This window comes from Amphibalanus amphitrite, unplaced genomic scaffold, assembly GCF_019059575.1.
Source record: "Amphibalanus amphitrite isolate SeventyFive unplaced genomic scaffold, NRLGWU_Aamphi_draft 000073F_arrow, whole genome shotgun sequence".
Classification (NCBI taxonomy): domain Eukaryota; kingdom Metazoa; phylum Arthropoda; class Thecostraca; order Balanomorpha; family Balanidae; genus Amphibalanus; species Amphibalanus amphitrite.
Genome location: NW_024881569.1, coordinates 903,200 through 928,962, shown reverse-complemented (window position 1 = coordinate 928,962; position 25,763 = coordinate 903,200). Strand labels below are relative to the sequence as shown.

General features: G+C 49.3%; 4 protein-coding genes across 6 annotated transcripts in view; 3 read left to right on the top strand and 1 right to left on the bottom strand.

Moving 5' to 3' along the window:
- LOC122379222 overlaps positions 1-25,763 on the bottom strand; it is a 76,526-nt gene that overhangs the window by 40,728 nt on the left and 10,035 nt on the right. The gene's annotated exons all lie outside the window — the stretch shown is intronic.
- LOC122379190 (venom protease-like) lies at positions 1,130-24,417 on the top strand. Of its 3 annotated transcripts, none has more exons than XM_043361168.1 (2): positions 1,130-1,238; positions 23,117-24,417. In XM_043361168.1, exon 2 carries the CDS (start codon positions 23,244-23,246, stop codon positions 24,411-24,413), a length of 1,170 nt encoding a protein of 389 aa, XP_043217103.1. In that variant the 5' UTR covers positions 1,130-1,238; positions 23,117-23,243; the 3' UTR covers positions 24,414-24,417. The 3 variants fall into 3 exon arrangements, with proteins under 3 accessions (XP_043217103.1, XP_043217106.1, XP_043217104.1); XM_043361171.1 differs by lacking the exon at positions 23,117-24,417 and adding an exon at positions 9,247-10,471; XM_043361169.1 differs by having other exon boundaries at positions 1,163-1,243.
- On the top strand, positions 6,797-8,355 carry LOC122379191 (venom protease-like). The gene has a single exon (XM_043361172.1). The coding sequence runs from the start codon at positions 7,170-7,172 to the stop codon at positions 8,283-8,285; it is 1,116 nt and encodes a 371-aa protein (XP_043217107.1). The 5' UTR covers positions 6,797-7,169; the 3' UTR covers positions 8,286-8,355.
- Positions 16,948-21,161, top strand: LOC122379192 (putative nuclease HARBI1). The gene is made up of 6 exons (XM_043361173.1): positions 16,948-17,077; positions 18,748-18,873; positions 19,186-19,388; positions 19,711-19,906; positions 20,283-20,402; positions 20,840-21,161. The coding sequence occupies exons 1-6, from the start codon at positions 17,016-17,018 to the stop codon at positions 20,970-20,972; spliced, it is 840 nt and encodes a 279-aa protein (XP_043217108.1). The 5' UTR covers positions 16,948-17,015; the 3' UTR covers positions 20,973-21,161.

Sequence of the window (25,763 nt, the reverse complement as noted above, 5' to 3'; positions counted from 1 at the left end):
GACGCTGCCGACGGTGGCCTTCGGCTGGCGTCGATAGCTTGCCGCTCCACCTGGGCAGATGTCGCCGCGTCGCCGACCGGTCACGTGCAGCAGGCCGCGGCCCACCGGCGCGCCGACCAGCCTCCATATTGATCGAGCGGCACTTGTTGCTCTTATCCCGGGGAGTGTTGGCCTGCGCGCCATCTGTACGGTGAGCTGGGAACTAGAGGTTCGAGAGAATGTCGCTGCAGTCTCGGAGGCAGCACGAGCGGAGCGGACAGCATACATATCGGTACTGAACGGTACAGGAAATTCGGGATAGGAGAGTTCACTCTCCATCATCTTGTCACCTTTCCGTGCTTCTATCCTCAGGATACTGAAATCCTTCTCCTCCAAGCCGCAACCCCCCTCCGGACTGGACAGGCAACTTTATCTCATGCGGGCTGCTCCCTTGGAGCGGCACCGCTGCTCCTGAGGGAGCGCACCCCGTAGCCGGGTGCAGTGAGTGCCTTGGGGCTGGGTGGCCTGTCCTCTGGACGGGCTCAGCCCCGGCGACTCACTAGGGTGCCTGCCCAGACCAATGTCTCCCCCTAATTCCTATCATCCTTCCGGCTCTGCAATGGTCTTGTCGACCGAAAGGGCCTAACCCAAAAAAAACAAAAAACATCATCTTGTCAAGTGTCCGCTAGCAACAATTTTTGGCGCGCGACTCTGCAACCAATCATTTTCGACAAAGCTGCTAACCAAAAACCGAATCCTTTCCTTCGGGTGTTTCAACCTGACCCCAAGTTAAGGTCACCAATTGACCTGAGACACACAAAATCGGGTTCTAGTCGCTGTATCTCGTAACAGGGCATAAACTCGTTTTTTAGCAAAGATCTAGCTCAACTAGCAGAGAAACAGCGAGGGGGTCGTACCCGCTCCTACAACCTAGTGCCTTGGAATATGTGTTTTGTTTTCTTGGTTCTTTAAACAATGCATCAGTCAGGATTGACTATTGGCGTCGGTCCGGGGAATATGTAGAAAACCGATAGGCCCGGTGGGCGTGGAGTGTCCCAGCCCTCGTCCACGAATTTGCATCTCTCCCGGCTGACCGGCCCGCGGTCACCGTCAGCTGATTGTGACCCAGCGCTGCCCTGGCACTGCTGCAGGCGCCGCGCAGATGAGGTCAGGGTGCAGGTCAGTGACAGGGACGGGGCCACTGCGGTTTGGCCAGTTCGTGTCCGGTGGTGTAGCCGGCGGGATCGGAAGCCGTGCAGGTGAGGTGGGTGAACGTTCGGGGGAGGTGGCCTGAGAATATTTAGCTGGAGATCTCAATACAAATTGCGACGCTTCTTCATATCGTTATTTTTGAATTTTGAAGCGTGTTAATTATAAAACTATGTCGGCTATTATTTTTTTTTTAATTCGTATTACAAAATTTTCGGTAATTCAGTGACGGGCGCCGCGGCGGGCCCCGAGGCTACCTCTCCCGAACAGTCACCGTGAGGTGTGCGGATCGCAAAGTGGTGGGTACCTAGCCACTAACTTGTAACTAACCAGTGCTCGTTTGGATGCGTCTGGCTCATTTGCACAAATATTAGGACGAGCCTATGCTTAACAGTTTACAGCGTGGTTACATGTTAAATTCGGAGTCCAGAGTTTCTTTTGGATATGTGGTGACGTGGTCGCGACTGGTTGCGTCTCATTATTTAATATTTCGCGTATCTCCTTGTTTATCAGGGTTATTTGTTTAAAAGTTAATATTGAAGGGAAGTATATTTTTATATACCTACTTTAAGGTATATAAAAATATACCTTAAAAATATGCCAGAACGGAGAACTTTGTGAGTGAGAGTGATTGTGTGGAACCTGCCTAGATCCGCAGCTGACAGCCAGCCAAGCCGTTGGTGTAAGTCTGATACATGGTCGTATTTTTTGCGGCCGAAAATGACTTTAGCGGCGAAGTTTAATATTTTTTTAATCCTAGACGTATTGAGCTGCGAGCCGTTACCGTACACTGCCAGGCAGTAGCGGATCTGAGACAGGACCAGAGCGTTTACTAGAGTGGCTAGAACACCGGCTGGCAGGCTGTGCCTCAGATGTGACAGACCAGTTAGGATTCCCAGGTGCCCCCTTCTCAAGGCAGTTGAAATGTCACCTTAGGAGAAACGCTGGGGCGAGCCGAGCTCCTTTGCGGAGATAAGTCCGGAGGCTGATGAGTGAGTGCATTTTAGAGTGTGTGAGACGTGTGTGTGAGGCTTGTCCTCCTGTTTTTATTCCCTTTTTAATCTGTTGACGATGGGTAGGAATAGCCTGAAGCTTATTCGGGATTGCCCAAATACACGTGAATATGAATATGAATAAGGTGTTTAGGCTGAAAAATAATATTAAACCTAAACGCAGCGCAAACTTGAGCAATACGATACGGGTTACGTTCCACACGCAAGAGACCACATTCACTGTTTTTGTGTGCAAAATTCAATTCCATTCACAAGTGAGGTATGACTTCCGACGGCTGGCTGGCTGGTGAGGTATGAGTGCTGACGGCTGGCTGTCCTGTAAGGTATAACTTCCGACGGCTGGCTGTCCGGTGAGGTATGACTTCCGACGGCTGGCTGTCCGTCTTTGCCGCTGTTCCCCGTGTCTCGGCTCCACCTAAACACTTCCTGGTGTGCGATCGACCGGTCCACGCCGCCGGGCACAGAGCACGGGCAGCACAGAGGCCTCACATAAACTACCAGCGTTCATCACCTTCTGCTCCTGCCCGGGCACAGGGGGCTTGAGGCACAGAGCACGGGCAGGACAGAGTGAGAGGTTTCGCACAGGCCGAAGTGGTCATTACTGTTCTGTCTCTCATTGTCGTCTTTACCGGCCGCCATGTGCCTTTGCCCGCCGCCCTCCGACTCTGTCTGCCGTCACTCTGTCTTCACCAACCGCCCAGCATTCTCTACCCACTATCCCTCTTCCCCTGCCCTCTTGTCCATCTGTTCCTACTCATTATCCCTGTGTCTCTATTCTCTACCCTTCTATACGGCTACCGGTTCCTTTGTCTCTACGTTCACTCGTCCCTTCTTCCTATGCCATCCCCCCTCTCTCTCTCTCTCTCTCTCTCTCTCTCTCTCTCTCTCTCTTTGTCTCTCTTCCCCCTTCTCTCTCTCCCTCTCTCTCTCTCCCTTCCCTCCCTCCCCTCTATCTCTCTCTTTCTCTCTGCTCTTCCACGCCCCACCCCGTCTATGCCCTCCCAGTTCCCATCCTCTCTGTCTCTGCCCTCCCATCCATCTGCCTTTTCTCTCTCGCTCCCTCCATCTTCCATCCACTACCCTCTTCCTCTGCCCTCTCTCTCTCTCTCTCTCTCTCTCTCTCTCTCTCTCTCTCTCTCTCTCTCTTCCCTGCCACCCACTCTGCCTACCCCAATCGGCTGTCAAAACAGTAATTAGCGGAGCCGTGTGTCACGCGGCGAGGACGGGCTCTGAGCGATCAGTGGCACCGGACGACGCTATCGGCCCGGGCCACACGGTCGCGAGCGAGCCAGGCCCAGCGACCCGCCCCAGTGGCACTGCAACTAAACGGCCGCGAGCGACCAACGTCGCCAAGCCTTCGAGCGCTACCTATAATCCCATCAGTATGACAAGAAGGTAGGTTACTATAATTTATAATCTGATCGTATCTGTCGTTGCATTCGATGATTAAGAATGCTAGGAGATAGGCTATGGGTTTGCCGATTATAGGCCACGGTGAGAAAATTAATCACTTTCCTCAAAAGAGTGAATCGAGCATAAATATTGTAGTGCACACATAAATGTGTCGTATTACTTTACAAATAAATTGGTATATTTATTTCCTAGCTTCCCGCGATGGAATCAACGCTTAATTGGAGAAAAAAAGACGGACGCCATTTAGTTGCGTCCCAGAAAAGCTATTTCTGGCACCTAAAAGCTGACTCGCCCCAAAATTGGTCCTCAGCACCTATTTGGTGGATACCAGCACCAATCATGGAAAATGACCTTAATTAGCTGTTTCTGGCACCTATTCATCGGTACGCCTTACTCTTTTTTCTGAATCTGGCACCTAAATGCTGAGCGTAGCACCAATCTAGTAGAAAAATGAGCTACTGGCTGGTAGAATCATGTTGTTCTGGTATAATGACCCCTGGAGTCTAGCCTAAAGGTTGCCAGTGCAGCTACACTCTAAGACAGCCCCGTAGTGATCTCAGCATTGTATATGACGTTTAAGTAAGCAAATAATATTGATTTGTTTGAAAAAACAATGTCATTTAAATATTTAAAAGTATTTATTTGTAATGCTTAAAGGGAAACATTTTTGTGAGTAATTGTCCCGATTTTGACCATTAAAACGGGTATTGCATTTTTTGACGTCATCAAATAGCTCCAAAAAAGAAATGTAATGTTTTCATTCCGTTCAAGACCGCTGAAGAAACGCGGGATCTTGCGTGGGACATTGTCCGTTGTTTGCCGCGCAGAGTTGTGCCGTGGTTGTGCCTTTTTCATCCGTTTCTTACTTATGTCATATGTGTGCATGAAGCTTTGATTTTGTTTTTGGTTATTGTGTGGCCGGTCAGTCAAACGCCCATGTAGAAACCGGATGATGCGTTTGATCGAGATGGAGTCAGACGATGATTGCAGAAAACTAACAATATTGAAAAGAGGGCCGGTTGCGTGGCATGTCTGTTCAGAGTTGACATTTTGCTTTACTCCAGTTTATGACCTGAGAGCCTGGCTGGAAGTGACGGATCCAAACTTTTCACGTTAAAATGGCTGAGGGTGCAATAATCTCTAGTCTCTACATAGCGGGCTGGTATAGGAGCGTCTTGCTATGCTGCACCATAGCTGGCTAGTGATTCTCTTTTGGCTAGAAATGGCATTAATCATTATCTCCACTGGCGAAAATGGCACTTGACATCACCGAATGCAACGTTCATGTTGTTAGGATACATAAAATCAGGAAGATTACGCGAATTAGGTAGGCAAACGTGGAATAAAATAGGTGCTGGATGTTTTGGTTTTGGTGCTGAATCAGCAAACAGCAACTACGGAGTTCAACTAGACGATTTGGCAACTTAAGGCTGTGTGGAAGCAATTAGGTGCCAGATTCAGATATTAGGGTCGAATAAGCATTTTGGGGCTGATCAGCAATTAGGTGCCAGAAACAGCTTTTTAGGGACCAGAAACAAATATTCCCCAAAAAAGACTTCAGAGGATAGCCGGTAGTGGCAGTGCTATTCTGGCGGCCTTGGCTCTCGCCAAGTCCCACGGAAGCGTCTCAGAGAAAAAGGCGCACATACTGTGCAGGAATGCTTTAGACTGGGAGTTTTCCGAGTCCCTGTTCGTTCTTTTTTTACTGTATGTACCTATTAATCTTGGGCACCTTCAGTGTTAACAAATCCACCAGAAACGAGGCTGTTCAGGACAAAAAGAGATTGGCAACGCAATCACCCAACTACAGGAAATTACCCGCACCGCCTAACTTCAGTGGAACGGGCAATAGTAAACTACGTCTCGCTAGCCTGTGCTTGTAGTAATATGAGTTCAAGGTAGTTGTGAAATAACTTCTACGTATACAATATGCGATGCAATATACCATATGCAATGCAATTGCAAGCGCCACTCACTGTAGTTATGTGACCACCCACCACACCCATGGGTGTCGTTTTCATTTTATCTGCCTTATAAGGCCTAAACCCTGGCAATAATTTCGGCATTTTACGTTAACATTGGGTCTTGCGCAAATAACATCCTGTCTGGAAATCGCTTCAGCATAAGCATGGTGGGATGAACAAATTGGAGCAAATTTGAAGTTGCCATAGTGTCATAGCTATCATTCCAATTCGATTGGTTGCAACACTCGTAAATTATTTAAATGTAATTGCAACGGGACTGACTTCAGCTGTTAGGTCAACTCACGTTTTGCCGTGGAGCTGAATGCGACCATCGCCAGCAACCTTGCTCTAGGCGCTGAGCGCAGAAAGATATCCGGCGGAGAGAATCGAATTTCCGCAGGTCCCAAGGAGCACGGCGTAGTGCATACCGAGGCGTGTGCGAGAACAGCAGGGTGTTGATGATCCCAAAGATCAAGAAAAGGTGACCCCTGACCTGTGAACCGGGACCTGGAAAGAATGGAACACCAGCGCTCCTGCGACAGTTCCAGGAGCTGGTCGAGGAAGAACTCGATGGGGCTGCTTAAAGAAAAGGAAAAGTAAACACAAACGTCTATTTGGGATTTACGGAGACTGTGGTGCTGCCCTGGCTTTAGGAAATAGATCAATGGGGAGCTCGATCATAGCCGCAGCACCACACAATGGGCTTGGGGGAGCACCACGCTTGGGGCACCAGCCACCACCGCACAATGGGCCTTGACCACTCGCATGTCAGCGGCAGGCCAAGGTTTCTCCTGGATCGTCTCTGAAGCACTTGCCGCCCGGCGCAGCGTGTGCGCCCCTTGGCGAGTTCGGTGGAAGGGCGAAGCTCCGTACCATACGTTTGTTATGTTTGTTGTATGTACGCTCTGTGGCCCAAGTACCTGCAACGTTGGTTTGATGCAAATATGTCTTCCAGCAACACTCGGCACCCACGCATGCAGCAGAAGAGACGCAGGAGTGGTGCCAGCAGCACATGCACAGAACGTTGACCAAGGTGTTCTGGCCGCTGAACTCCCCAGATCTCAACCCCCTCGACTATTCTGTCTGGAGCAAAGTTGAGAGGATATCCGACAAGATCGGCAAGACAAGATCGCTTCTGTCTGGAGCAAAGTTGAGAGGATATCCTCACCACTATAAGAAGGCTCTGAACGAGGCACAATGAAGAAAATATAGACTTAGCTGTCGTGAAGCATTTGTGCGTCAGGTTCAGGAGTTCGCTGGAGAAGGTTGTTACGGCAAAAAGAGGGTACAAGGTGTGCGAATATTGGAAAACGATGATGTTGTCCTCATTTTAACATTATTTTGGCTACTCGTTTGGTCCATCGACAGTCATCATTTGAATCGAAGAACACCGTTTATCTCAATCTAACCATCCCATCCCGTACAGGAGCCTCCCGAGATGACGAGAGATCTTTGCGGTGTTTGCGATAAAAGCCTCATGTGAACCGGTTTGCAGATGACGCGGAACCTTTTTTTCGTCTGCCCGGTAAATATATAAGCAGCATCAAACGTCGCCAGTCAGTTGGTGACTCATCTCGCGCGGATCGTCGCCATGTCTCTCTGGTGGAATTACCTGGCCCTGCTCGCCTTCGCAGCCAGCATCCTCGGGGCATTGACGTTCCCGCAGCACGACGGGTGGTGTCCCCAGCGCGACCAGCAGTGCATCAGCATCCTCAGTTGCCCGCAGTTCCAGACGAGAGCCGACGTGCTGTGGCTACAGCCGCGGCCCTGCGGGTTCTCCGGCACCACAGCGCTGGTGTGCTGTTCGGTGGCCCGCGCCGGCCCGCTCACCGGCACGCCCTCGCCGCTGCCGACCTCCTGCGGACGCACCAGAGTCCAGGAGTTCTTCTTCCGTTCACACAGTGCTCCGACCACGATTCTTACTCCGAGCATGTCTGAGTTCGGAGGAGACGGCGCAGGTGCGTTCGCCGTTGGCGGGGAAAACGCTCAGATTGGCAAGTGGCCGTGGATGGTGCTGTTCGGCCGGTGGACGGACGCCAGCCTGGGCAACTGGTTCTGCGGCGGCACCCTCATCACCGACCGGCACGTCCTCACGGCCGCCCACTGCCTGAGACCGGAGGAGGCGGGTAACGTCGGCACCCACATCGGCGACAACGACCTCAACCTCCAGTTCGAGGTGGAGCATCAGGTGCGGAACGTCTCCAGGATCGTGCGCCACCCGCAGTACCTGGGATCACAGAACGACCTCGCCGTGGTCCGGCTGGCGACTCCAGTGAAGCTGACGGAGCACGTATCGCCCATCTGTCTACCACCAGCTGGCGCCGAACACATCGGACAAGACGTCGAGATGGCCGGCTGGGGTCTGCTCGAGTTCGGCGGGAACGCCTCGGACATTCTGCAGGAGGTGGCCCTGCGCGTGGCCGACCCGGCAGTCTGTGAGACCGCCTACCGGCGCGTTCCGCAGTTCGAGACGCGCTTCCCGGGCGGCTTCCAGGGCACCAAGGTGTGCGCCGAGAGCCGGGACGGCGAGCCGCGCGACGCGTGCCGCGGCGACTCGGGCGGTCCGCTGATGGTGCGTCTGGCGGACGACACTTACCAGCTGGTGGGGGTGGTCTCTACGGGCGTCGGCTGCGGCAACCCCGAGTTCCCCGGGCTCTACACCAAGGTGTCGTCCTATATCGACTGGATCGTCAGCCAGCTCATCTGAAGGGCACTAGGGCGGCAGGTGGGGTATAAGTGGAAGCTCTGACTCAATACACTTCTTTTTCATAAGCGTTGCAGATCGATGTGCATGTGGCGAGGTAAAGCTGGATCTACGAAAATGGGCATTCCATCGACTAGAAACCTCAGGGCTCCACTGAGCCAGTGATGAGGTACTTGCCAGTGACAGTAATACTTGCGGTCGTTGACATTAAAACGGCTGATTAATTCGTTTGAGCGAATAACCCATGCGCGACAAAATTGATTAGAAATGCATTTTCTGTTATCCTGTGTTGGTGTTCCAGTCATTCCCGTGTACATTACCTGTTATAGAAACATCTTAGCAACTAGTTGGTTCGGATCAATATAACATTCTTTGACGAGCTAGCATGATGAAATTCAATAAGGACATCACATTCTCCGGAAGGGCGGGAAGGGCATCACATCTCAGCTTACCGCATGCGCGACTCGCGATGCGTGTTCCAAACATGTGCAATTATTTGAAAAAATAAATCTGAGATCATCCCCTGGGAATTGATTTCGTATCCAATGGATCATATACGCAACTTATTTTTCTGGAGAAATCCATTGGGATCATAAATCCAAATCCAGTCACTGTCCAGATATCGGGCAAGATCTAAGATCCCTACTCACTTTTCGTCGACATATGTACTTCAGAAATATTCAAGAACTACTTGTTGCAACTCGCAATAGATATATGATATATCCTTGTTTAGTTTACTGTTTGTTTTCAGATCTGCAGAGATATAGATCTATCACCCGGGTAAATACACATTACACATGTTTCTGTTAAACGTTGCAAGTAAATAATTTTAATTTCCATGAGTGGTGTAGGTCGTGGCGTTAACATGGGATCTTGCGCCAATACCATATTCTACACAAAATTGAAATCGCTTCAGCATCTTCACGAGTCTCCCGAGCTGACGAATTCTCTGTGGCGTTCACAGAGGCGGCCTCATGTGAACCGGTTTGCAAAGGACGCGGAGCTATTTTCCCGTCTGACCGGTGAATATCTAAGCATCAGCAAGCCTCGCCAGTCGGTCGGTGGTTGTCATCCCGCGCAGATCGCCGCCATGTCTCTCTGGTGGATCTACCTGGCCCTGCTCGCCTTCACAGCCAGCATCAGCGGGGCGCTCACCTTCCCGCAGCACGACGCGCGATGTCCTCAGTCCGATCAGCAGTGCATTAGCATTCTCAGCTGCCCGCAGTTCCAGACGCGGGCCGACGTGGTGCGATTCCGACCGCGACCCTGCGGGTTCATCGGCACTACAGCTCTGGTGTGCTGTTCGGTGGCCCGGACCGGTGGACTCACCGGCACGCCCTCGCCGCTGCCGACCTCTTGCGGACGCACCCGGGTCCAGGAGGTCTTCTTCCGACCTTTGCCGTTCATGCCGGGCCCAGAGCTCGAAGATAAAAACATTATGTTTGCCATAGGCGGGATGGACGCCCAGCTCGGCAAGTGGCCGTGGATGGTGCTGTTCGGCCGGTGGACGGACGACGGCCTGGGAAACTGGTTCTGCGGCGGCACCCTCATCACCGACCGGCACGTGCTCACGGCCGCCCACTGCCTGCGACCGGAGGAGGCGGGTAACGTCGGCACCCACATCGGCGACAACGACCTTAACCTCCAGTTTGAGGTGGAACATCAGGTGCGGAACGTCTCCAGGATCGTGCGCCACCCGCAGTACCTGGGATCACAGAACGACCTCGCCGTGGTCCGGCTGGCGACTCCAGTGAAGCTGACGGAGCACGTATCGCCCATCTGTCTACCACCAGCTGGCGCCGAACACATCGGACAAGACGTCGAGATGGCCGGCTGGGGTCTGCTCGAGTTCGGCGGGAGCGCCTCGGACATTCTGCAGGAGGTGGCCCTGCGCGTGGCCGACCCGGCCGTCTGTGAGACCGCCTACCGACGCGTGCCGCAGTTCGAGTCGCGCTTCCCGGGCGGCTTCCAGGGCACCAAGGTGTGCGCCGAGAGCCGGGACGGCGAGCCGCGCGACGCGTGCCGCGGCGACTCGGGCGGCCCGCTGATGGTGCGTCTGGCGGACGACACCTACCAGCTGGTGGGCGTGGTCTCTACGGGCGTCGGCTGCGGCAACCCCGAGTTCCCCGGGCTCTACACCAAGGTGTCGTCCTATATCGACTGGATCGTCAGCCAGCTCATCTGAAGGGCACTAGGGCGGCAGGTGGGGTATAAGTGGAAGCTCTGACTCAATACAGTTATTTTTTTAAGCGTTACAGATTGATGTGCATGCATCTTGGTGAGCCGTAAAACTGGTTCTATGGCGTATTTGGAAATTCCGACCTCGACGAGCGTCTGTGGTAGAAAACCACCACTTTGGTAGGGGAAACTACTGCTGTCTGCTACCGTTTGCACTGCATGTCTCGCTGTAGTTGCGACCGATTGCGACAGCTATGCAAGTCAGCAAGGGTACGTACCTTAGCGATATACGTACTTTAAAATTTACGTACTTTTTCGATGCGTATTTTCTTCTTTGACGTACTTTTGGATACGCCTACTTCTGTCCTTGACGTACTTATTCCATACGTACTTAAAACTCGACGTACTTTTGCGATACGTACTTTTGCCCTTGACGTACTCTTGTCCACACGTACTTTATGCTGTACGCACTTTAACGATATGTGCTTTTGTCCTTGACGTACTTTTGTCCATGCGTACTTAATAATGCACCTATACGTACTTCTTCGATACGTACTTTTGTCCTTGACGTATTTTTATCCATTCGTGCTTTATACTGTACGTACTTTTGCCATGCGTACTTTTGCCTTGACGTAGTTTTGTCCATGCGTACTTTATACTGTACTAACATTTGCGATACGTACTTTTGTCCTACGTGCCAGGGGTGTCGCCACAGATTTTCGACAGGGGGGACGGATCGGCGGACTAAAAACCCAAAATTAGGTATCGTTACCGTACTTTTTCAGGCCGATGCACTATCTGTTCAACGATACTGGGCTGAATTCCTACGCGGTACGCGTCTGAAGTATTCATTTTTACATGGGTAACCAGAGCCTCCGGTCTTCTATCAGGGTATAATTGTTATTTGTTGACACATATGCCGTCAATCTGATAGTTAACTGTTAATGCATACATCATACGTGGTGGTTGCTTTAGGTATTTGTCACAACTCTGAACTCATAATCTCTTTTGGTCTCCAGTACAGGGCCTCGTCTAAGGAATTTTCACTAGGGGGGCCAGAGACTGAAGGAGCCAAACCTAGGGTACCCGCAAATCCTGTTTTCTCACCGGATTTAGACCACTTATTTTTCATCACAGCCCTGACACCATGAATATTTCTTTTTACTAAAAAAAAAATAGTAGGCCATCCGACCCATTCTTGTATATTAGTTTATAGCCTCCTCACATTGCCTCATCAGACAATAATAATCACACTTCTCGTTGTTGAGCGTGTGTTTGAGTGGCAGTGCCGTGTCTAAGGAATTTGCATGCCGAGCCTATGTCGAGGGCCAATACGCATTTTTTTTAGAACCACATCAGTTTCTGATGGGTCCCTCTGAGCGCTCGATGCCGATCTCTGAGGGCTAATGCCAGCTTCTGGACCTACGTCGGCCTCTATGGTAGCCCACACTGGTTTTATATGATCCATACCAGGCTTTAAGGGTCAATCTGAGTGGAGACCGTATTTTCCCACTAGGGCCCCTCAGACCAGTGTAATGCCTGTGTATCAACTTGGAGACTGATGGCTTCTCAGGTGGATTCTCCGTAATCGCCGTGGATCTTCGACACAACCTTAAGGTCGTCAGAGGCTATAAACTAAACAAAAATGAAGATAGTAGTGCTTTGAGGCCCGTTGGGACCTGAAGTGGCTGGCATTTGCCCTCCAGGACTCCATGCCGACTTCTTTAGATAATCCAGCTGTCAGAGTTCCCGTCCCCACAGACAGACCACCAACCTGGCATCTGCGCCTACGTACGACCACCCAGAACGGGAGCCTGCTTCATTACGATTAGGAGCTACTCTAGCCGCACACCGGTGACCGTCCAGCCAGAAGTTGGACGCTGCATAGCGAGGACGACGATAGGCAAAAACAAGGGATTGACGCCCCGAGGACAGAAACAACAGAGTGATACATAAAGGAGAAATTTTTGCCGGTGGAGCCTTGGACTCCGCGTGGTGAGGGCACGCGTCCCGGTTATAACAGTCCAGGTTCAAAGCGCGACATCGCTCGATCTTTATGAGCCTCCTGGCGAGTATGGTTACGGTTGGTGGCAGGCCGTAGCCATTCGAAGTCAGTGAGGGGACCGGCCGTGCGCGGCTATGTGCATACGAACCTTTGGGCTCTAAATTCTGTCATAGATCACGAATTGCGCGATCGGAGGGTAGAGGGCAGGGCCAACGCAAAGCTCTGCTTAGCGGGGGCTCTGTACTTGTCAATCCTTCCATTCAAAAGGTTCGGACTAAATTAATGAAAAAAGAATGTCCGGGACACGGAGTTGGGCGCCTGAAAAGACGAAATGGAACGTATTGCTCAGCGAAAAAAAATGGTTCAGGTAAACAAAATAAACACATAACAGCCCTAGGTAATGGGGTATTTCAATGTGCTCACATTGCATCGTTTCGTTTAAGCATTTGCTTTTATGTGCACCCACGCCTCGAAATAAAAATTCGTTTGCCTTTTGACTATTGCCGGCCCCCCCCCCCCCCCCCAGTAGGGACTTTTTGCCCTGACTGGGGGGGCCAGGTCGATGACTGCGGGGGTTTGGCCCCCCCAGTAAACATGTTAGACGAGGCCTTGTCTCAAAGACTGCCAGAGATATAGCCATTTGAAAGACGAAAAATAATAGCGGCTTCTTATGACGCCACATTTTTTTTCGAATTTGCAGTTAAAATCAGCCTAGGACAATATCTATTGTGCTTATCTATCTCTTCCTAACTAAATATGAGCGCTGTCTTTTACGTACCTAATGAAAGTCACTTTTATGTGACAAATTGTTTGTCATCGTAAAACGGTACAATTTTACCTCTTTTAAATCCTGTGACATCATAGTGTGGACGAGTTGTATGGGCCGCGACCGCCGGGCTGGTGCCGCCTCTGTGGAGGTCCCATGCCCCCACAAGACGTTAACGTTGGACCAGGTTGCACCGTGGCTGTCCCACACGCTGTTTATGTCAGATCTATGATATACAGGGTGTCCCAAAAGTAAGGTCACCATTTGTTTTGGCCACACCGCCAAAAATACGCGATGGATAGATATAAATTAGACATCATATGAAAGAGCATTTTATAAAATTTTATTCTGATATACATATGAGTCAATACATTTGCTCGTAGCCCCACATTTGCTGCTTTTCTGCATGGCTACCATTTCGGGCCGCGTGCACGAATAGACTGCGTTTTACTTCCTCCACTATTCTGGAGCGATTCTCTGGTGAGATGCCGCTTATGTTTGCTCGGAGGGATCATCCTTTAGTTCTTCCCGGCTCGTTGGGTTGTCCTTAAAGACAACCTTTCCGTTGCGTATCCAGAGAATAAAAATATGAGGGTGTAACGTCAGGTGACCGCGGAGGCCATTCAATGGCGTTGCCCTGACTGAAAATTACGCGATCTCACATCCACCCTCGGAGACAATGCATGATCTTCAGGACGGTGCAAGCATAGTCTCCATCCTGCTGAAACCACTGCTGGTTGATGGTGTCGACACAGCTGCGTTGCGACGAGCGGAAGAACCACTGGGAGGACTCTCGGCCACCTCTCTTGATTTATTTTCACCCGATTCCCGCTGTCGTCCTCAGGACCTCGAAGCACAGGTGGCTAAGTATACATGCCCTGTGCGTACATTTTACCTTTTTTCTGACGTTTTACCGGTTGAGGCGAAACTATGCATAAGTTCAGAGATAGGGCGAGCTGATAGGGTCTGCTTAGGGCCGAAAACTGGGCGGTATTTACCCTTTGTTTTAATGACGTACCCTCTCTAAGAGTTGAATTTCGACCTTCTCAGTTTTATGCCTCTTGCTCGGTGTAGTTATGATCAAAAATGGTTTAAGCATGCAAGAAAATAATTTTATGGATGTACCTTGCACGTGTTAAAATTGGAAGTGATTCGGACTCTTACTTCTCGAGATATTTAAGTTTTAAATCATGACCTTACTTTTAGGACACCCTGTACAATGTACATCGCATCTAGACCCATTTTAGAGACCTAGATGGTAGATATCTTTTCTTACGACCGAATTCTCTTCATTGTAAATTTTACAAATTTAACCTTTTTTGACCTCCCTGTGACGTTACAGGGAAAATATCAAGGTCACCGATGTCGTTTCTTGTGCATCTTTTTAAGCCCTTTTGAATGATGACTGAATTTTTGTAATCAAGACAATTTGTTCCGGTGATAAGACGGGGCCCTTTGCCCCCCCCCGCCCCTCCCGAACAGGACCTGGACCCTGCTAGACCTCAACGGGGCGCGGTTTAACACTGGATCTTGCGCAAAGATCATATCCTGCATAAACTGGAAATCGCTTCAGAATCTACACGAGTCTCCTGGGCCCAGTTTCACCAAGCTCTGTTTGGGGTAGTTTCGGCGAAACTACCCCAAACCAGTTTCACCAAATGGGGTAGGTTCTGATTGGCCACTTCCAAACTACCCCATGGGGCAGTTCTTATTTTACCCCAAATTTGCCATGCAAACAGATGCTCACGGTCCGTGAGCAACTGAACAAGCCAATCAATCAGCTGATTATCGTCGGTTCTACCACTGGCGGATCCTGGGGGGGGTCCACGGGGTCATGACCCCCCCCAAAAGGTCTGAGAGGGTCATTTGACCCCCCCCAAAAGCCGAAGACCTAAATGCGCTATAGACGCCGTCTTGCATGCTCAAAATCACCTGTCAAACACTTCTGAGCTAATACCTTTGTTTTTCTGGATCGTGTTGCGTGAAAAGGCGTATTGAAGACCAGAATCTTACTCGTTTTTGTCTCAACCGTGCGAGCACCAGGGGATGATCCAGGAAAACTCCAAGGGGATGGTCATGAATTTAATTCGTGGTGCCCCTACCTATACGCAAAATTAAAAACTCAACGGATTTCGGTCACTTAATTTTGGTGATGTCCTATTTTCATTTTTTATTTTGTTTGTTTTATTTTTAGTGCCCCTGGGCCCTGGCAGGTCAAAATCACGTCTGAGGCGAAAGAAATTCACGGGAATCCCAAAAATCACGTCAGGACATTCAGGGCCCTCTGACCAGCCTGACAGCTAGGGCCCTTCTTACTTCCTGGGGCCTCCAGTGAATAACCGCTAGTGTCTGTGTCTGACCGCTAGGGCCCCTCTGACTCCTCAGTAGGTAGGAGGCCCTCTGTAGAGGAGGTCCTCTGTAGAAAGGAGGCCCTCAGTAGAGAGGAGGCCCCCTGTAGAGAGGAGACCCCTTTAAAGAGGAGGCCCTCTGTAGAGAGGAGACCTGCTGTAGAGAGAAGGCTCTATGTAGAGAGGAGGCCCTGTGTAGAGAGGAGGCCCTCTGTGGAAAGGAGACCGCCTGAATGCAGAAGGCCCTCTGAAGAGTGGAGACCCGCTGTAGAGAAGAGGCCCTCTGAAGAAAGGAGGCCCTCTGTAGAGAAGAGGCCCTCTGAAGAGAGGAGGCCCTTTGCAGAGATGAGGTCCTCTGGCTCTTTGAAGAGAGGAGGCCCTCTGTAAAGGAGGCCCTCTTAAAGGGAGAGACCCTCAGTAGAGAGGAAGCCCTCTGTAGAGAGGAGGCCCTGTAGCTTCTGTAGTTAAGAGGCCCTGTGAAAAGAGGAGGCCCGCAGTAGAGATCGGTGGTCCTCTGTAGAGAGGAGGCCCCCTCTGTGTTTTGACAAATGTTTTTGCAAATTTTTCGCGGCGCTTCGCGCCGCCGATTTATGTACATACGTACAGGTCAATACGAAATCTTGACTGTAATTACATAAACCAACCGTGTCAAATTGAATCAGAATTCATATGTGTGCTGTAAAGGAACTCCGGCTTGTACTGCAATGCTAAAAGGGTGGTAAAATTTGTGTTTCGGAGCTGTGTTTCGACACATTCTTTTGCAAATTTTCTCGGCGCTTCGCGCCGCCGATTTATACACCAATCAATAAGAGAGAAATAACAGTGACTGTAATAACACCAACCGTGTCAAATTGAATCGGAATTCATATGTGTACTGTGAAGGAACTCCGGCTTGTACTAGCATGCTAAAAAGGTTGTAATATTTGTGTTTTAGAGCTGTGTTTTGACAACTTTTTTTTTGCAAATTTTTGCGGCGCTTCGCGCCGCCGATTCATACACAGGTCAATAAGAGAGATCGTGACTGTATGCTACTATTTACTAATGCATTAGGCTAAAAGTGAGGTAACTATATCTACTTCTGGGTTTTTAAGTCGGTCGACCCGCCTCCCCCCCCCCCCCCAGTAAAAATTCCGTGGCGACGCTCCTATATAGGTGGGTTTCACTAACTAAAACTACTGAGCCGAGTGACTTACGATAAAACTTCATCTTATAAACGACGAAGATCAAATGTCATTTTTTGATCTCGACATACTCGCTCCCTACCCCCCCCCCCCCCCCGGTCGTCAGAATTCATTCACCAGACCTGGTATGTCGGCCGACTGGTGACCCCCCCCAAAACGACCCCCTAGATCCGCCCTTGGGTTCTACCCCAAATATCCGACCAAAATTACGGCTGACATTCGTGGGGTAATCTGTGATGAGCGATACGTTTCGTGATGAATCGTGTGGTGCGACCAAGAATAAATGGCGACGAAGACCTTTCACCCACTAAGTTCAGGTAAGTATTTCAGTATATTGCCGCATACTGCAAATTTTCACTAATTTTCTTGCATGAATGTACCTACGCCACGCCACCTATGTACGAAGCTTGCGCCACCTACGATAGGCCAGGTACCAACCACTTTATGTAGATGTCGCTCTTAATTGAAAGTAAAATGCCTTTTCACCTACTGAAGGTTTTCCTTTAAAGTGACCTTGGCTACTAGATGATGATTATTAAAACCTTGAAATGTAAATAAGACAGACGTCAGACTCAAGCTCATTCTAGTGGCCAGTGCCGTGGCTGTTTCGTTTGGTCGCCATTTGATCTATTCGAATCCGAAGTTACGGAGCCTCAGCTTGCATTAATATGCCCGGTGCAGTTTAAACACTTCGAATGAACTATGTTTGATTCAATATATCATCCGAGCAAGTGGTATCAAGCAGTCAATATGCTCAAATGCTCGAACTTTGGATCATCGTGCTCATTATCCGGTGGCATCGGGCATGGCGCATACTAAATGCTTATGGTTTTTTCGTACAAATTCCTGAAATGCTTTTAGACATGGGTGGCTGACGCAGGGTGTCTTTCATGTTTAATACTGATCTTACCACCATGTCGTAGGTTTTATATTATTTAGTTTAGAATGTATCAGTATGTCACTGAAATGTTAGTGAAGTATTTAGTTTAGAATGTATCAGTATGTCACTGAAATGTTAGTGAAGAATACAATTATAAATCAAATGCTTTTGATGCATTTTATGGTGCTATAGTTAAGTTATGTACCTTAACAAACTGTTCAAATTGGAATGCCGGGAGTTGTTGCATATATAATACAGTCTGATTTGGTTGAAGTTGTTCTGTTGCAATATGAGGAAAGTTGGGGGATTATCACAGAATGAGTGACTAAATCTTACACACATGAAATGATCTCCCATGACTTCCTAAAGCTAAGTATTCTTCAGTGATGTTCTTGTGCATGTTTGACTGCGGTGAATGTGTAGATGAAGTCCAAATGGTCCGAGGAAGATAAAAAACAATCTAACTTGACCTGCCTACCAAACTACAGCCTACCAGCCTATAACATACATTGACATGCCTACAGCCTACCAACCTACCAGCCTAGGCCTACCATTTGGATTTCATTTACACATGAACTGTCACTGATACCTTTGTAAATTGTATGTGATTGCATAGGCGGCGGAATGGGGGCGGGGGCACCGTGCCCCCTTTGATTTTGGCATTTTAACATAAGCCCTATGGGCGTTGCATTGTAAGAATGGCACCAAAAGTTAGCAGTCCCCCCCCCTCCTAATTAAATGTGTTCTGCCGCCACTATGTGATTGCATGCTTTTTTTGTTGTTTGCTACTACACATCATAATTCATAAGTGTAATGATTGTCTGAGGTGAAGATAGTAAAAGGTGGCAGGACCCTGCCAACAGTGGTTAATAGGTCCTGAAATTATTGATAGTTCATATTTGAACTGTACTGATAACAGATATCATGATCTTGCAGAAATGTAAGCTTGTACCTAATCTGAATTTCTGGAAAGAAGTTATTTAAAGTGTCCTCTTGGAGCGAATGCCTGTAGCTGCCATAGATTATTGACGGCATTTCAGGTTGCTATTACAATAAGGAGCCCTGATAGCAACAATGGAGCTGTTCAAAATCTGTCATCAATTTCAGGGAGAGATTTCGTCTGGAGCGAGCTGTAGTGGAGAAAATCCTCCACTTCATCGGTGACGACCTGGCGCACGACACCGATAGAAATCACGCCCTCACTCCCAAACAACAACTACTCCTGACACTACGGTGGGTGCAATAGCATTGTCCTGCTTTTTAACACTTAAGGTGATAGTGGCTGCCAGATGGCAAGTGATGGAATGTGTGCTAGTGACAACTTTTGTTAAGACAACAGTAAACACAGAATTTGTGCCAACATGCATCTGAGGGTATATTGTGCTTTCTCAACAAGTTCAGCCATGGCCTTGATTATGCAGTTGCAAAATAAATCTCAGGACATGAGACTAAGGACATTATGTAACTTATGTAGGAAATGGCCTTGTGAGCAAGGTAATTTTTCATTAGGTACTGATCCTATTGGAACCCATCCGTCTTTTTCAGCTTCCTGGCAACAGGAAGTTTCTACCACGTAGTGGGTGATGCGCACGGCCCAAGCAAAGCCACGGTGTACCGCGCAGTGCACAGGGCCGTGGAAGCGATTGTGAATCGGTTGATGGGACTTATAGCTTTCCCCAACACTCATGAGGCGACCCGTGCCCTCCAGGCACAGTTCCATGGGAAAGCAGGGCTGCCAAATGTCATTGGTAAGTCCGCAGTGTTAACAGGAGCACAGCGTTTTAAAAGGAAGGTGCCATGTCCCAGTGCTGGATTCAGATAAATGAGATTTAGTGTTAAGTTTTTGTCAAAGAACATGCTGTGCATGCTTTCATTGTAAAGATGTTGAAGCCAACAAAAACTAACATAAAACCATTGCATATTTCAACAAAGCCAGCAAGGAAAGAAGCTCCATGGTTTTATGTAGCTGATTGTCCTAACATACAGTATTGTAATGGATTGAGAAAACTAATAGATAAATAATAGATAATTGAGATAACTGTATGTGCATGTGTGGTGTGTGATCTACAGGCTGCATCGATGGCTGCCACATCGACCTGCGGGTCCCCACTGACGTGGAGAACGCCTACATCAACCGGCACCAGAGGACGTCACTAAATGTCATGGCCGTGGCTGGCGCAGATGGCCGCTTCCTGTGCGTGAGCGCCCATGCTGGAGGTCGCCAACACGACTCAAGGGTGCTGGCGACCTCTGGACTTGTTGAAAAGTAAGCCAATATGAACTAAGTGTATTATTGAAACACGTCAGCTTCACTACTATATTAGAGTCATGCAAGTTAGGATAATGATGTAAATAATAAACCAAATAGTACAAATCAAATATATTCAAAAACAAACAGTTAATTTGGTTTCAACAGGCGTGCACAGGCGTGCACATTTTTCACGAGGCGTGCACTGCTTAACCTTCGCTTTGGGTTAGGTATTTTGGCCACCCTCGGCAGTTTTGTGCGTGTATAGCGAAATCCGCGGATCCCATAGGGACGTGAACTGGCCTCTAGTGACCATATCACCGAGCTAAAAGAGTAGATAGATAAGCTTGCAAGTAAAGTTTGTGACAATCGCCTTCAATTACTTATATTTCAGGTTGGAGACCGACTCTCTGGTGCCGGTTGGTGGAGGCGTTCTGCTCGGGGACAGTGCCTATCCGAGTCGGCGTTACTTGCTGACTCCCATCAACCATCCCGGGACTGCAGCGGAGGAGAGGCAAGTGTTTGCTATGCTGGCACGATTCCACGTTTCATATCATGTACCATGTCGCCAATTAATGTTGATATTGAGGTATTATTAATATCGATTTAACGTAAATGAACCTCGATATAAACACTGTTCGTTGTTACCGTATGCGTAGAAATGTAGATAGCACTAGTGTTTCCGCCATTATACAGTCATTGCGCGAGACAACCAAGAGTCGTTGGAGAAAAAACATGCACCACAAAGAGTGTTGTCTGCATAAAATCTGAATAACTGTCCCCCCCCCCCCACGCACACCCGCCAGGCGCCCCTTGACCCACTAACAATTACCGTATTGTCGAGCACCGGAAGCATGACCACATTCTAGCTTATCAATGAAATGTGATGCGTCACGCCTCTGCTACTTGCTCGTTGGGATGTATTTATAAAATGCTTCATTTCTGTTGCAGGTACAACAAGGCCCACTGCAGGACTCGAGTTTGCGTCGAGCAGGCCTTCGGCCAGTTGAAGATGCGGTGGTGGTGCCTGAAACATGGCCTCCGGTTCCACAGGGTCGCCGACTCAGTTCGCACCGTGATGTAAGCTATATCATCGAGGATAGTATTATAAATAACTGAGAAGACACTAGTTCGTCGTAGGTCATTGCGAAGACATTAAGTCTCTCCCGGCTCTGTTGCTCATTGCTCAATCTGGTATAAGTTGTTTGGCGAAAACGTCGATTAACCGCTTGTGACCCCAGTGACGCCACGGGTCACATTGTCAGAGGTTCACTCCACCTTTCCATATCTGTTACGCTGATATGGAAAAGCGAACCACTGGGGCAAAGCGAACCACCCACCCTGTTGTACGCATTAGAAGCGCCGTCCATTCTTTTAGATAGCCATTAGAAGTGTTTCCCATCCACGCACTTCCCGGATCAGCGGCAGCCTGATCCGGGCGAGTTCCTTCGCTATTGAGCATAAATGTTTTTCTAATTTTCCTGCTAATTTGAGTGTTATAAAAATGTCATCATAATTACCATATAGGTATATGCCATTATCTTCATGAATGTCTGTGCTCTGGACATGCATTTGTATGGCTGTAATTGGGTTGTAATTGCTGTAAGCAATCATGATTTATCGCATGTTCTATAATCTAAGCAATGTGTGGTCAAGCAAAAATTTGAAAAAGGATTTAGTTGACCATATGTTAATTACTGTAATGCTGGAAGTGCCTATTTAACTGTCAATATTTTATATTTGCTGGAAAATATTGACAGTGAGTCAATATTTTTCAGCATGAAAATATTGACTCACTGTCAATATTTTCACTTAATAGTTTACGAGCCTCAGAACAATGTAGATACAGTGATTTAGGAGGGCAACCATTATTCTGGTTAAATGGGGCAAAGTGGACCAACAGTGGACAGTGGTTCACTTTGCCCTACAATTTTTTAAAATCATGGTCAAATTTCACCACTTTATACCAGACAATGACAAGTCATCAAAGGAAAGTTAGAGCTAATACATGGACCTTTCTATTTGTCATTTACTTGGAGATCCCTATGGGCGCTATGGCCAATTACATGCAGGCTTGGGACATTTCTTAGCAACCCCGCTTTACCCCACTAGGGGATACAGTTTAAAGATAATGTAGTTACAGTTGCACTGGCCAGAGCTTTGTGAAAATTGCACAATTCCCCACTAACTGTCTAATCTAAATTTGCTTTATGCTTCGTTATTTGCATAGTCATGTGTTCAGTTATTTGGGTCCAGACTGGTTTTTGATTCACCTTTTTTGGATCAATTCAATCATTGCTTCATTTGATTTTTGTTTGATTCAATCACCGTTTGATTCCTTCAACAAATTTGGTGAATCGCTTCCTTTTGATTCAGAGAATCAAAAAACAATAAAAGGAATGATTCATGTTTGATTCAGCCAATTTTTTTTTGAAAGATTCTTTTTTGATTCAATTAAAAAATAAAATATACAAAATATCAGGGATAGTATTGTATTTGTTGTGTTCTTTTTGTTGTCGTGTAATGGCAGTATTGTTAATATTTGTTGATAATGAACTATATTCGTTCACTTAAATTTTTTCAATCCAATCGATTCAATCACAGATGAATCAAACACCAATCTAGGTTTGGGTCCCTCAGCTCAATTGAAAAAAATACAGAAAGCTTTTTTACAATATTGGTACCTACTTACCGACTTATTCTGAGCTAGGAACCGGAAAAGTTCCAGCTTGTTTTCCTCTCTTCGTTGGCGAGCTCCTCCACAGGCAGGCATTTCGGTCTGGCTGGAGACCCAATCAATTAAAATCAAGAAAGACCGTATAAAAAAGCTTCAAAATAACCACTACTAAGATAAAACTTAAGGTTATAATTAACAAGAACAATCCAAATATTTACATATTACACGAATAACGCCTCACCTTTGATGAGAAACCTGTGCACTGTATTGTCTAGGCCCACAAACAAAAGAAGAAAATAAACATTGTATTCTACGAAGCATACCCAATGCAACAGCGGAATCTCGACCAATCAAAACGTTCCGCTGTTTCGCTGATGCTGCTTGCTTAGCAAACATTCACAAGAGACGCCGAAACTACCCCATTGGGGTAGTTTGAGCTGGTGAAACTGGATTCTATCCCATGGGGTAGAATGGAAATCTACCCCATGCCGAAATTACCCCACTTGGTGAAACTGGGCCCTGAGCTGACGAGTTCTCTGTGGCGTTTGCAGAGACGGCCTCATGCGAACCGGTTTGTAGATGACGCGCAGCCATTTTTCCCGCCTGGCCGGTGAATAGATTAGTATCAGCAAGCCTCGCTAGTCGGTCGGTGGTTGTCATACCGCGCGGATTCCCGCCATGTCTCTCTGGTGGATCTACCTGGCCCTGCTCGCCTTCGCAGCCAGCATCAGCGGGGCGCTCACCTTCCCGCAGCAGGACGCGCGATGTCATCAGTCCGACCAGCAGTGCATCAGCATCCTTAGCTGCCCGCAGTTCCAGACGCGGGCCGACGTGCTGCGATTCCGGCCGCGGCCCTGCGGGTTCATCGGCACTACAGCGCTGGTGTGCTGTTCGGTGGCCCGGACCGGTGGACTCACCGGCACACGCTCGCCGCTGCCGATCTCCTGCGGACACACCCGGGTCCAGGAGTTTTTCTTCCGACCCAGCACTGGTCCTCCGCCCAGTTTTGAGCTAAGTGGCCAGCTGCCGGGACCGCCGACGGGCGGCAGGAGGCGCCGCCAGGCGGCGCTCGGAGAGAGCGGCGAAGGTGAATTCGTTGCCGTCCAAGCTGTGGGTGGAGTGGACGCCCAGCTCGGCAAGTGGCCATGGATGGTGCTGTTCGGCCGGTGGACGGACGACGGCCTGGGAAACTGGTTCTGCGGAGGCACCCTCATCACCGACCGGCACGTGCTGACGGCCGCCCACTGCCTGCGACCGGAGGAGGCGGGTAGCGTCGGCACCCACATCGGCGACAACGACCTTAACCTCCAGTTTGAGGTGGAACATCAGGTGCGGAACGTCTCCAGGGTCGTGCGCCACCCGCAGTACCTGGGATCACAGAACGACCTCGCCGTGGTCCGGCTGGCGACTCCTGTGGAGCTGACAGAGCACGTATCGCCCATCTGTCTACCACCAGCTGGCGCTGAACACATCGGGCAAGACGTCGAGATGGCCGGCTGGGGTCTGCTCGAGTTTGGTGGGAACGCCTCGGACATTCTGCAGGAGGTGGCCCTGCGCGTGGCCGACCCGGCCGTCTGTGAGACCGCCTACCGGCGCGTGCCGCAGTTCGAGTCGCGCTTCCCGGGCGGCTTCCAGGGCACCAAGGTGTGCGCCGAGAGCCGGGACGGCGAGCCGCGCGACGCGTGCCGCGGCGACTCGGGCGGCCCGCTGATGGTGCGTCTGGCGGACGACACCTACCAGCTGGTGGGCGTGGTCTCTACGGGCGTCGGCTGCGGCAACCCCGAGTTCCCCGGGCTCTACACCAAGGTGTCGTCCTACATCGACTGGATCGTCAGCCAGCTCACCTGAAGGGCACTAGGGCGGCAGGTGGGACAATTTATATACGCATATGCAGTAAGCTGACTCAGTCTTATTCCTTTTTTCATGAACGTACAGCTCAATGGACGTGCATTGTGATTAGGTAACGCTGGAGCTATAGGCATTTTATTGACTAGAGATTGCGCAAGGCTCAAATGGTTCAGCGATGAGGCTACACACTGCAAAAAAAAAATGCGATTCTGGACATAAAAGTTGAAGCGTCGAGAAGCGTAGGCATGCAAATCGAAGCAAGGTTGAAACAGATGCCATGTTGGGTCCTTTGTGTTGGACTGTTGGTGTTCACTGTCATAGTCTTATTACGAGCGAGCGAGCGCAGCGAGCGAAGTGAGTCTTTTCAATATAACGGAAAAATCTCAGTATGAGCGGCCCGGCCCGGCCCGGCCCGGCCCGGCCCGGCCCGGCCCGGCCCGGCCTGTAACGCTTTTGAGAGGCTTATATCTCAGCAACCGCTGGACCGATTGGCCTGCGGTCTTTTTTGTTGGGTAGCCCCATCCCTTCTACCCCGTAATTGACTACTTTTGATACATCTCAGTGACCGTCGTGGCACGTGCCACGTGAAAAGTCAAGGGTGTTCAAGCTGTTTTGCAAAAGTAGTGATTTTGAGAGGTTCATATCTCAGCAGCCGCTTGGGCGATTGACTTGCGGTAATTTTTGTAGGGTAGCAGCATCCCTTCTACCCAAAATAGGATAGTCTCGATGCATGTGGGTCACCCCCAGTGCGCGTGCAAAATACAACAATAAGAGGTGCCAAATTGGTTCCCATTTCAGTAACTCGGTAATTACTGGGGCGATTTCGCTGAAACTTGGCATACAGGTAGGTACCCACCAGGCAATGCATTCCCATGTGTTGCGGTTAGGGTGCTACTGCACGTGCGCACGTGCAGGGGGCGTTTCCAGATCTCGAGAACGGCTGAGCCGATTGCGCTCAAATTTGGTACACGGTTGGGGACCAGTTAGTAGGGTGCCGTGCAAAAGTCATTTTGGACCCCGTTTGCACGTGCGCACGTGCAGAATGCCGCTTCCAGATCTCAGGAACGGCTGGGCCGATTGCGTTCAAATTTGGCACACCGCTAGCGACCGGTTTGAAGGGTGCCTTGCGCAAGCCCGTTGGAAGCACCCTCTCGCCCTTCTGCACGTGCATGGCTCACTATCTCGCTCGCTCGTTCTTCGCCCAAAAGGCGTTTTACTGGTAATAAAGATCAATCACCACAAAAATATGTTTCCAATCACTTTTTAAAGGCAGACCTCAACTGTCCTCCAGCAACTTACGAGTGGGAACAACAACACCTTCTTAAATTTTCTTAAGGTAGGAGACAGGCG